Here is a 13,010-nt window from a genome sequence, read left to right as displayed (position 1 = left end):
TATATATATGTATATATATATGTATATATGTATATATATATGTATATATGTATATATATATGTATATATGTATATATATATATGTATATATATATATGTATATATATATATGTATATATATATATGTATATGTATATATATATATGTATATGTATATGTATATATGTATATGTATATGTATATATATATATGTATATGTATATATATGTATATTTGCTGTTTTGTGCTTGCTTCTGATTCTTTCTGCTAACTACAACATTTTTGTGCTTCTTCTAACTTCTTTCTGATCATTTCAGCTTGTTATGCTTCTTTCAGCTTATTTCTGCAAGTTTCAGCCTTTTCTATTATTTCAGCTACTTTTTAGCGGATTTATGCTAATTTTACCTTTTACAGCTAATTCCATATTTTTAGCACTCATTTCAGCTGTTTTCAGCCTAAGTCAGCAAAAATGTGCTCTTTCCACTTCTGGTAATTTATGCCTTTTTAGCTACTTTTTAGCTGTTTTTTCCCCCCAGCTTTTTTCAGATAATTTTCACTTTTTTAATGCTCATTATTGTTTATTTAAGCCAAATTGGGCAAACATGTTCTTTCTGCCTTCTGCTAATTTAAGCTTGTTCTACCTTTTACAGCTATTTTTTTTTTTTAGCTTTTTTTAGCTAATTTTGGCTGTTTTCAGATAAATTCAAGTTTTTAATCATTTTTGCTACTTCTACTTTTTATGCTAATTTCAGCTTGTTATACTCCTTCCAGCTTAATTATGCTAATTTCAGACATTTCTGGTATTTCAACTACTATTTAGCTGTTTTATGCTAACTTTAGCTTTGTCAGCCAATTCCACATTTTTTTGCTCATTTCAGCTCTTTCCGCTTCCTTCTGGTAGTTTAAGCTTCTTTCTGCCTTTCAGCTACTTTTCAGCTATTCCTTTTGCTAATTTTTTTCCTACTTTCCTAATTTTTGTATTAATCTCTTCTTATTTAAACTGATTCAGCAAATACATGTGTTCTTTCTGCTTTCTTCTGCTAATTTAGGCTTGCTTTTCCATTTCAGTTTCATTTCAAAATTTTTAAAATTTTTATTTCAGCTTGTTTTTAGTAGTTTCTTCAGCAATTAGCATTCACACTGCATTTTGATGCAATTTCACTAGTTATAATTATTTGGCACGTTCAGCAATAAGGAAAGCTTATATCATTGTGGATCATTAAAAATAATAAAAGTACTACTGGAAAGAACAACAAAGTCCATGCTCAATAATCCAGGTATAAAATCCAACATTTTTCAGTCAGGTCATCTGGACAGTTTCTGGAAAGCATCTCATTAACCTAAATTTAAAGACTGTCCTGTGTTGTTAAACTGTCATTGTCCTTTTCTCTTCAAAAACCGTGGGGTGAGCAGAATAGATACGTCTCCTTCCTCTCCTCCCGGCTTCTTACTGTCATCTCCAGTTCAGAGATAAATTACAGTGCCACCTCTTTGCTATTTCCACCCCTCCCTCTCCTGCTTCACATTTCTCGAGGATCCCCCCCACCTCATTCCTTCAAACTCCTGCATACAAGCTGGGTCATAAATCCTGAAAACGTTCTGGTGTTAAAAGCCTGTAAAAACTGAGCACATTGTCTCTGCAGAGAGGACTTCTAGCTAAGGGACATTAGTGAGAAATCTAATGAATCCCATTCCTCATAAAGTGCTTCTTTTCCATCTCCTTGGCCTCATTAAAGAGTTGTTACTCGTTCAAGGTGCCCCATATTACTCCACGGAGTTCGTGTCAGCATCTCGTTTCAATCTTAACTATCCATGAGTGTCGGAGCACACAATGTAACTTCTGTTGTTAGTTAACGTTTGGACTATAAATGTATCGTGCCAACAGACTGCAGAGTTACTGCGCTGCCTTTACAGTCCTCGTGTGATATATGTTGCCTTCTTTATCCTTAAACTGAACTGAGACGCAGCCAGTCTGTAAACCAGGGTGACATACTTGTGCCCAACAACTCTATTTTTTATTTCACTGTGAGGAAAATGTAAACAGAACAGAGTCAACTAAATAGAAATGTACTTTCAGGAGTGCCTCGAGTGTTTCGACTGGTCTGTGCAGCTCCAGTAGTTCCAGGCTGGCCATAAAGTGATGCTTCATGTTGCCTTTAACTTCAATGCTTTTTTAAATGTCTTATTTTTATTTTATTTATTTATTCCTATGCATGTGTGTGTGTTTCAGTTGCCTTTCTGGGAGACATTGCTTTGGATGAAGAGGACCTGAAATCCTTTAAAGTGGACAGAATAATAGATTTGGCTCAGAGAACCGTCCAGACCTTCAACCACACAGATCCAGGTAACACCAGCTAGCGCAGCTCCATCTGAACAGTTTGATGAAACTACACCTCATTAGAAAGCCGAGGTTTGGATTGTCGCTCGCAGTCAAGTTGAAACAAGAACCTGGATTAATCGTAGCTCCTATATGGTTTTAAACTGAGAACCTCTTCTGCATGAGGGCATTACTCTCTCAGTCTCTCACATCCTCTCTACTTAGCAGCCTCTTTCAATAAGAGCCTCTGTCATCGGTACACTTCACAGCACCTGTAAATCAGTGTTTGAGAGTAATTGCTGGGCTTTGTGCTCCGAACATTATTTCCAAATTGAAAGGCGCTTTTTAAACTACAGCTGTGAGTCAGTCCACAAACTAACACTTTGTAACTGGTGGAAGTTTATACATCTATCAGTGTATTTAAACCAACACGGTGCGTTCAAAGGTCAGTGGAATCTGAAATCAAAGGCCTTCATTCCTTGAAGGATGACGTATTTCCTGCCATCTTTTGTGGCAGAGTTTTCAGCTTGGATAATAAATTGTTTTGGTCAAACTTTGGAACTAATCTTATGTACAGTCACGTGATCTGACGAGATTTTGTGCAATCTGTAAGCGCTTGGTGTATTTGTTGGGAAGGCTCTTAGCTACTACCGCACGAAAATATGTCTCAGTACCTCTAAAACAGACTAATAATCTTTTTTTTTTTTTTTTCTAAGGCTGTCCTGAATCAAGTTCACTCCAAAAAATGAACAAGCTGCAGATGCAATGACTAATGTCTGAGAGTTTCATGAAAATCTGTTGTAGCACTCAAAGTATGAGTTATGGATTACTCTCGGCTACTACAACATCAAACTTTAGCTCATTATTTGTGAAACTGAACAGGTTTTTTTAAACACCAAAGTTCATGCTCAGTAATACAGGTAAAAATCCAGCCATGTTCAGTCAGATCATCTGGACGGTTTCTTTTTTTGTTGAGATGTTTCGTCCTTCATCCAAAGGATTTCTTCAATCTGAGGAGCCACCAAATAAAACTCATTCCCACAAACAGTATACTCCTTTGTTTGTGGCTCCTCAGATTGAAGAAATCCTTTGGATGAAGGACGAAACGTCTCAGCAAAAAAAAAAAAAAAAAAAGAAACTGTCCCGATGACCTGACTGAACTTTGTTGGATTTCTTTCTGGATTATTGAGCATGAACTTCAGTGTTTTGAACCACTTTAGCATGACTGTCTCAAAGGAGTAGACGGGGGAGAGGGCGGGCCCCGGAGGCCATTTTAGCACCAGCAAATTGGCTCTTTCCAATATGGAGTATGTGGTTTGTGGGAATCAGTTTTGTTTGGTGGCTCCTCAGATTGAAGAAGTCCTTTGGATGAAGGACGAAACATCTCATGAAAAAAAAAAAAAAGAAACCGTCCAGATGACCTGACTGAACATTGTTGCATTTTTTTTTTAAAGTTGATCAGCTGTGGTGGCCATCTTAAATTGGGTTAACTCCAAAAGTTAATCAGTTGTAGTTCTGCATTAAGTCATTGCTTTTATAAGAGTTTCATTAAAATTTGACCTCTGGTTCATGAGATGTTTTGCTAACAGACAGACGAATAAAGTTATAGACACACACAGACAATTACACTATCGCCTCCTTTCAGTGGCAGGCAGTAAATATTTTAATTTAAAATAAAACATAGTTTTAGTCATTGAAATCATGGACATCCAAAATCTTTGCTACACAAATGACTCTCTTTTCAGGACTGTAAACATAGATCAAAACAGAAAAGACGCGCAGTTTAGTTGATACAACATATTTATGTTCCGGCCTTTAAAAAAGCTTTCCTATCTTCATGTAAATAAATGAGGCAGATTTAATCACTTTTTGATATTTAGCAGATTTTCCACACGTTTAGTCTCTGCAGGACTTCTTATCAGTTTGAGCATTTTTGGCTGTTATCAGCATTTTCCCCACAAGTGTACGTGATAATTGTTCTCGCAGGACTGCTAACACTGGCTCGTGCAGATGGATCTTCAACAGAACGCACCGTTCCCTGTAAACCGTTAAACAAAAACACGAGAGCCCACAGTCACAACTTCAGGTATTGTTGTGGAACGATGAGCCAGAGCTTTCAGACTCGGCCCTTCAGCAGGGTCGTCTGTGGTGCTGATGTTGTGAAACCCTCAGACATGTTCTCCCCACCCTGGTCCTCGAGGAACACTATCCTGCACGTTTTAGTTGCTGCCCTGCTCCAGCACACCTGAGTCAGTGGTTCAGGAAGTAATTCAATCACTGACTCAGGTGTGTCAAAGCAGGGAAACAACTAAAACGTGCAGGATAGTGTTCCTCGAGGACCAGGGTCAGGATCCACTGCTCTAAAGATCAGCGTGTTTAAAAATATATATATTTTTTTGAAGTTATTGATTTAATAAAAGCATGTGGCATTCTGCATGTTTTAACTTAAAGCGTCTTGTGGTAACCCATCCATCCATCCATTATCTTTACCCGCTCCTTCCTTTTCGGGTCACGGGGGACACCCTGGACAAGTCTCCAGTCCATCACAGGGACACATAGAGACAAACAACCATTCACTCTCTCACTCACACCTAGGGACATTTTAGAGTTACCAATCAGCCTAACATGCATGTTTTTGGTCTGTGGGAGGAAGAGTACCCAGAGAAAACCCACACATGCACGTAAAGAACATGCAAACTTTACCCAGAAATGGCCTCAACTGGGATTTAAACCAGCGACCTGCTCACTGAGAGGCAGCAGCTCTACCGACTGCGCCACCGTGCTGCCCGTTGTGTTAACCCAACAGTAGAAAATAATAATAAATTGTATAAATTTTGGGTCATGTCGGGTAAAAGCTAAAACTGACTGTTCCACTTTTTGTTTAAGTGGAAGAATTCAAAGAATAAAATGCAGCCGCACGTCTTAAGATGATTCTTTGAACCACTTCCGAGTCGTGCATTTACTTCAAACTGCTTCTCAGCTATTTTTCAGTCTTGTTCATCGGAAAAAAATTTATCTTCACTCCTACTCAGATGACTGACCCTCCTTGCAATGAAATAACTCACTTCTGCTTTTTCAGCTATTACTGTAATTTCAATCAGTTATTAAAGTGTAGCATGCCTCATCCAGAGTCAAAACTTTCACAAAATAAAAGGCCTAGCATTCCTTGAAGGAATGCATATTACCCGCCGCCTTTCATGCCATAGTTGTAGCCTGAGATCATCTTATGTTGAGGAGAGAGTTATCGTCTTACATGACGTGCTGCACAATCTCATGCTGTACTTACAGACCTTGCTTGATCTGTTATTACTCATATGTGTTGAGGATGACTCTCAGCTACTACCACACCAAACATGACATTAATACCTGCAAAACGCAATAAGTTATAGCTGTTTTTATCTTTCTAAGGTCAGAGAGCTGTGGCGTCCATCTTATATTGGGTTGACTCCAAAAGTCAAATCAGTTGTAGACACAAGTCCAGTAGCTATCTTCTAAAGGTTTCAGTAAAATGTGTTCATTTTATGCTAAACACTCACAAACAGGTAAAATCATTATCACCTGTCGCTGAAAGGTAAAAGGCAGGTGATATTTATATAATTGGTAACATTTTACACGCACATGCTGATTGTTCATCTGGTGACTAATTGGTCCACTCTGGAAATAAAATGGTGAAATCACAAATTCTGAAGTTTACATCTTATCTAGTGGTTAAATTTGTACCTTTTTATATTAAAAAAATAAATAAAACGGGCATAATTTTAATTGAATTTTAGTTTTAAAGTGAAATTTTGTGACTTTTTCAAGCTAAGCTTTATGTGCTGTAGAAACGTCTCTGTTCACATGATGATGATGAGGATGATGATGGCTCACAGTAGTTTTTATATTTTTTTTGTCAGAATCAATATTCCTCTAAAACTACCACACTATTAGCATCTTTGCTTATCAAATCATATTTCTTCTACAGAACATACAATGTTAAGTTTCTTTATTTAATTTTTTTTTATACATTTACTGAATCGTCTAAAGAAAAATGTTCAATGGTTTGTGGTTTTTTTTTTTTATGACTGAATCCTTTCATGTGCATTTCTATTATCAACTCTTGTTCTGCAGATTGGCCGTGCATCACGTGCTTCACATATATGATTTCTATTTTAATCTTCAGGTTTAGGTGGGGGCTTAGTCACCATGGTAACAGGTCGTGCACGGTTGAGTGACATTTACACTGTGAATTTAATTTTGAAGATCAAAGCATTGTTCTCATATTAAAAATTCTTTATAAAGGGAAGAAACTTAGAAAACAGGAGAAGAAAGTAGTTTGACGAGTTTTAATTGAGGAATATTTAATTTGATGAAGCTTTAAAGATTTCCTGCTGGTTGTAGGATAAATGTTCATTTATCTTCTGAGTCGGTGCTGTCTCTGTGCACAGATGTAGGAGGAACGATCCCAGTCTTCATCAAGAACTGAACTGGTCTTTATTTTGTTGATTCGTTTTCAATCCTCAGGATCTGCCGATGGCAGCCGTGGAAACGGATCAGGTTCACAGCGCAGAAAAAGAGCCGCCACCTCCAGACCTGAGCGCGTTTGGCCTGAAGGTGTTATCCCCTATGTCATCAGTGGTAACTTCAGTGGTAGGTAACAGTTTACTCTTCACTTCCTGCACCTGACTGAAGGTAGCATCACGCAATGGTCACAAAGCATTACGAGCAATAAACTCCTCTTGAACTTGTTTGTGGATGTGGTTGCATTTGAGTCTGTGTTGTCTTGATGATGTCATGTGTCTGTAAATAAACATATTTCTAATTAAAATGGGGTGCTGTGGAAGAAAATTACTCGTATTTGTCATCTGAGCTCGACCTTGGTCTTCATAAGATGCTGCTCTAATATGTGTATGATTCTGCTTTAATACTTTGTTTGCTTTGAGCTGTAATTATTTCTTTCAAAATATGTCATGAAGTTGTACTTTCTTTAACATAATAAAAAGTTTATGCTTGTTCAATTCAATTGAGTTTATTTATATATAGTGCCACGTCATAACCGAAGTCGTCTCAGGGCACTGAACAGAAACATTCATATATATAAAAATAATAATTTAACATTAATTATCTGAGGAGCAGACTGCTTTGAGTTTAACTCCATCACAGAACTCTCATCTTGAGCGAGCATGAAGGCGACAGTGGAAAGGAAAAACTCCCTCATGAGGAAGAAACCTTTAGCCCAGGGGTGTCAAACCCACTTACAAAAGGGGGTCAAAATTAAAACCTTTTCAAACTAAGGTCCGGTTTCAGAATCTAAATTAACTCTAGTTAGATACCCAACATCTTTTCTTGGTTGCAGGTTCCTCAACAAGAGTTTGATTGGTCTCATTTGATGTTCTCTGTTGCAGTTTACATCATAATCAATGCTGAAGAAAAAAAAGTAAAGTGATAAAAGTATTTTACATTTAAAATAACATCTTGGGGGCCAGATAAGATGGCAACGAGGGCCAAATGGGGCCCTTGGGCCTCGAGTTTGGCACATGTTTCAGCAGAACCAGGCTCAGGACAAGCGTCCATCTGCTTCGACCGGCTGGGTTTGAGAGGAACAGGAAGGAGGAACAGATACACAATGGCAGGTCAAGAATCAAATGTTAAGATAGAAATAGTATCAAATGAAAACTATTCAATTTTAACAATTCATTTAAGGAAATTAGGTCAATTTGTCCTCCAGTAATCTAAACCTATAGCAGCATAACAAGCCAACCCTAACTATAGGATTTATCAAAAAGGAAAGTTTTAATCCCAGTCTTAAACTGGACAATGTGTCAGCCTCATGGACAGAAACTGGAAGTTGGTTCCACAAGAGAGGAGCCTGAGAACTGAAAGATCTTCCTCCCATTCTGCTCTTGGAAACTCTAGGAACCACAAGTAAACCTGCAGTTTAAGCGCAAAGTGCTGTGTTAGTAAAATATGGAACAATATCTTGAATATACGATGGAGCTAGGTTGTTGAGAGCTTTGTAGGTTAGAAGTACGTTGTAAGATTTTGAATTCAATTCTGGATTTGACAGGGAGCCAGTGGAGAGAAACCAAAACTGGAGAGATATGATCTCCTACTAACTCCAGTTAAGACTCTGGCAGCAGCATTTTGGATCAACTGAAGACGTTTTAAAGAAGTAATGTTGCTGATATATAGATGGAAATTATGTTAATTGTTTTTTTAATTAGCAGAAAACCTTGCTTTCAATCATTAAAAATAATAATTCAATAATTTCAATATTCCCTATCCAGTAGCAAAGTCGTAAAATGTGGGCTTCTATGAAACAGTTAATTAATTAATATCTTACTTGTAGTAGATAGCTCTTTGAATAGCTTCAATTTGAATAAAAGGAGTTTAATCCTGATCCGACTCAGGACCTAACAGCGAACATGAGTGAGGACGAGACCAAAGTGCTGACATCTTAAAACATTTCCCAACTTTTAAAAAATTCCCAGAGTTTCATGCAAACATGATTTTATGAACCTTTTGCGTCAGTTATAATCCCTTTAAGTTCAGATAAGGTTGTGTGTCTTGACTGTTTTCTTCTGCTTCCTGTTTCCCATTCAGGCAGCCAGCGGGCGATATTCCGCCAAGCCATGCGGCACTGGGAGAAGCACACCTGCGTGACCTTTATAGAGAGGACCCAGGAGGAGAGCTACATTGTCTTCACCTACCGTCCGTGCGGGTGAGTCATTGGAGTCTTACGTTCCCACATGAAGGAAGTCAGAGCCAGACTGCTGCGTCTTTGTTATCCACAGCTAATTAGTTGGTGTGTGAATGCTCTGGTGTCCCATCTTTCTGTTTGCACTCTCTGCAGTCAGGAAGGCGTTATTTACCAGTTCTGAAAGTGACGGGCAAGGAATTTCCTGTGTCGTCCTCGAGCTGCCTCATTTATGGAGCTTTGTGTCAAACTGTGTACAGGACTGCACACAAAGAGGGAGACATCCTCACCTTCCTCCTCACCCATTTCTTATTGTTGCTACTAAGCTACCATTGATAATCTGTTCAGTCATGCATAACTTTCGTTATTTCATAGTGTTTGGGTTAAATATGTTTTGTGTTCTCGGGAACGGCAGCCACCTGATGATAGTATTTTTGTGTGTTTGTGGTGGGCACGCGAATCTCACACACATTCAGTTTGCAGGACACTGTTTTGTCAATACACAAACAGATTTGTAACATTCTGCTCAAAGAGCCGAACAAAAAGCAGAGAAAACTCACAAAGCTGAACTTTTACCAGCCGGCAGCCAAGGTCCATTTTTAGCCTCCCTGGTAACTGGCCTTTTGAGCAACAAGGATGACTTTATCCACAGGCAGCAGCGGTTAGCAGTGGGAAACCTTGACTTCGCTGCATATTCAGCAGGCCCCCATCTGTCCTGTGCAAAGTTCAAGGCGTGCCTCAAGAGAGCTGGACTTGGCTTGCAGTAATTAGAGAGCGGCTGTCTGGCCCACAGGGCCATTATGTGTGTGCCCGTCCTGCAGGCTCCCACACTGAAGCTTTCATGTCACGCTGAGGTGGAGCGCCGCAGCGCGCCTGCTTCCAGCATCACTCGCACAATTTGCATTGGCAGACGTATAAATAAATGTCACTGCCGCGTGTGTTAATGATAGCGTCTCGCGCATCTTTTAATAGAAACCAGAGGCTGTTCAGCTTGTCATGGTTTCTTTTTTGTCCTCAGTCAGAAATTTGAAACGTTCCGTTCCACGCCTCATCGTTTCCTCTCATGTCTTGGTGATAATAATTTTATCCCTGAAGCATAAAGTCTGCTCTCTATATTTTGATAAATACCTGTGTTTGAATCCGCATGTCTGATTGCTGACTCACAGATGCTGTTCCTACGTGGGTCGCCGCGGAGGGGGTCCCCAGGCCATATCCATCGGCAAAAACTGTGACAAATTTGGCATTGTGGTGCACGAGCTGGGCCACGTGATTGGCTTCTGGCACGAGCACACGAGACCCGATCGAGACGAGCACGTCAGCATCATCAGGGACAACATTCAGCCAGGTAGGAGCAGACACGACACCTGAGAATTCAAATATTTACCACAACACAGCTGTATGCATGTAGGATGAGTCAGGATCAAGTCGTCGCAACAGATTTCACCTTTGACACAGATAACAGGGTTCACCGCATGACTCGGCTTCATATTTCATTTATACTTGTGCTTTTTTTTTTCTCTCTCTCAGGACAGGAGTATAACTTTTTGAAGATGGAGCCGGGGGAGGTGGACTCTCTGGGAGAAGTCTACGACTTTGATAGCATCATGCATTACGCTAGAAACACATTTTCCAGGTAAGAGCTGAGCAGAGTTCACTGCTCCAACATGAATAATCGTCTCAGTTCGAGACGAACCAAGCTGCTTCGCCTCTTTAACCCATCGCCCCTGTTTTCCATTTTTGCACATAATGTTGAAAGACTGTCTGGAGCTGTACGGCCCCAGCTCTGCGTCCACAGGCGATTGCTGAGTAATCTGGCATGTTTCCCAAATCTGAGGAAAAAGGACAGAAAAGAACTTTCAGTTCTGCCTCACTAATAAAAATCACTAGAAAACTAACATGTTGCTGGAGGTATTCATGTTTTTTTTTATTTTAAACAGCCTGCTGTTACTTGAATTTCTGTCTTTGATCTGAATTTGTTTTTTTTGTTTTTCGCTTAGTGCAAAACTGGCTTATTGAGAAGAGAAGGTGGATCGTAATAAAGAAACTAAAACCAAAACATAATCAGAGAAAACAGTCAGTCCTCACATTAAGTTGGATTTAGGGAAACAAGAGAAGCACTAATCTGATTTGATGTCACATTTTGAGAAGCTTGTGTCGTTCTGTGATTACTGACGGACAAATTTAAACTTGATGCATGAGGTGAGATTTTTAAAGAAGAAGTGCGTCTGGTTCCATTTGACAACTTTCTGTTGGATCCTAATTTTATATTTCTAAGCAGACCTGTGTTGTTTTGCAAGTTTATAATAGTTTTATTAGTGCCTCAACATCGTTTACACTTTTCACTCTCACGTGCTTTAGCAGATCTTTTAAAATGACTCAAATCTGTTTTAAGTTAATACCAATGTGATGTAGCAGCTCACATCATGTTCAAATTAAGGCTCCTCCCCTCGGCTCCTGCTGTTTTTCTAGCGGCCTTGTGTGTCTTTACAGGGAAGGCAGTTTATCTGAGTGAGATCAGCAAAAGAAGTCTCATCATAACAACAGCTTTTTCCACCACTTTCAAGGTTGTAAGAAAGTTCTAGTAAAAGTTCTGCCCTCACACCATAAAGCACCTCATTATGTTCTTGGACGCTCTTAGAAGAGGCTTGATGATGAGTTTAATGACTTCTAAGAACGTTTTATTTTTATTTTTTTTAGAGTGCTTGGGTGTTAGGATGAGTAGGTTTAAATAAAGTTCCACTGTCGACCTAGAAAAATGTATTTACCCCAAAGAGTCATTTACAAAAGACAAAGAGTATCCATCCATCATCTTTACGCTTCTTCCTTTTACGGTCGTGGGAGTCACTGGTGTCCATATCCAGCAGTCACTGTGTGAGAGGCGGGGGACACTGGACAGGTCTCAAGTCCATCACAGGGACACACAGAGACAAACGGCACGAACAACCATTCACTCTTTCACTCACACCTAGAGACAATTTAGAGTTACCAATCAGCCTAACATGCATGTTTTTGGTCTGTGGGAGGAAACTGGAGTACCCTGAGAAAACCCACGCATGCACGGAGAGAACATGCAAACTCCACCCAGAAAGACCCCCGGCAGGGATTCAAACCGGCGATCTGCTTGGTGAGAGGCAGCAGCTCTACCAACTGAGCCACCGTGCTGCCAAGCAAAGAGTAGTGAAAGTTGATTAATGAATAAAGGAGGAAATTGTTTCCACATTTCTAAAGCTCTGCACTCTACATGTCAATAAACCGTTGTCACTGACTCAGCTGGACGTTACAGGAACCCTGCAGGACCAGAAGTGTTGCTCTGTCACAGCTGGAGGGACCCGATAAGACCAAACACCAGTCAGTCCTTCTAATTCCACTCGTTGGATTATTTAACAGCAGGCAAAGTCAGAAATCAATCCCTTGGAATATGAGTGTATTGGCACTAACATTACAGTAGTTCATATAAGGTGAGGTTCTGTGGAAGTATGAACAATTATTAGGTTACCTGTTGTAGATAACTCTTTGAATGACCTGAGGTTGGGGAAATGGTGCACGTCTAAGCATTGCCAAGAACAAAGTGCTGCTGATTTAAATCAGCCCTTATCTCAAAAGATAATCTTTAAACCTTTATAATGTTTAGCAGACTTGATTAAATCTTTGCAGTGGCTCTGTGGAACAAGTTATATATTCAAATAAGATCTGCTCAAACCTCGGACGGTTTAAAAGATTTGTCAAACTCACCCTATTTCCATATTTAATCATATTTAATTCTAGTAGAGTTGACATGATTCTGTTTTGTTTCTGTATATGTATAGGGGTGGCTGTGGCTGAGTGGTTAGAACAGTCGTCCTCCAATACAAGAGCTGGGGGTTCGATTCCACCAGCAGTCACATGCCCAAGTGTCCCTGGGCAAGACACTGAACCCCTAAATGCCTCTGATGTGTGTCCCATCGGTGTATGAATGTGATAAAGCTCTGATTAGTCTTTGTATAGATCTAGGAGAGTGCTGTATGAATGGGTAAATGAGGGCACAGATTGTAGTGTAAA

The 13,010-nt window shown here is 39.5% G+C and overlaps 3 protein-coding genes across 3 annotated transcripts in view; all 3 read left to right on the top strand.

Annotated features, from left to right (window-relative positions):
• acsl2 (acyl-CoA synthetase long chain family member 2) overlaps positions 1–13,010 on the top strand; it is a 180,440-nt gene that overhangs the window by 56,717 nt on the left and 110,713 nt on the right. The window lies entirely within an intron of this gene.
• Positions 1–13,010, top strand: part of prkg1l (protein kinase cGMP-dependent 1, like) — a 155,914-nt gene that overhangs the window by 67,811 nt on the left and 75,093 nt on the right. The window lies entirely within an intron of this gene.
• Positions 1–13,010, top strand: part of bmp1a (bone morphogenetic protein 1a) — a 51,493-nt gene that overhangs the window by 21,902 nt on the left and 16,581 nt on the right. The window contains exons 2-6 of the mRNA XM_037681108.1: positions 2,210–2,323; positions 6,800–6,925; positions 8,879–8,996; positions 10,139–10,317; positions 10,500–10,605. Coding sequence (XP_037537036.1) covers positions 2,210–2,323; positions 6,800–6,925; positions 8,879–8,996; positions 10,139–10,317; positions 10,500–10,605 — 643 coding nt within the window. The remainder of the gene's footprint in view (positions 1–2,209; positions 2,324–6,799; positions 6,926–8,878; positions 8,997–10,138; positions 10,318–10,499; positions 10,606–13,010) is intronic.

The sequence above is a fragment of the Nematolebias whitei genome, chromosome 8, assembly GCF_014905685.2.
Source record: "Nematolebias whitei isolate Nwh7 chromosome 8, NemWhi1, whole genome shotgun sequence".
NCBI classification, from domain to species: domain Eukaryota; kingdom Metazoa; phylum Chordata; class Actinopteri; order Cyprinodontiformes; family Rivulidae; genus Nematolebias; species Nematolebias whitei.
The sequence above is the reverse complement of the archived record's forward strand: the minus strand, read 5'-3'. Positions and strand labels throughout refer to the sequence as shown.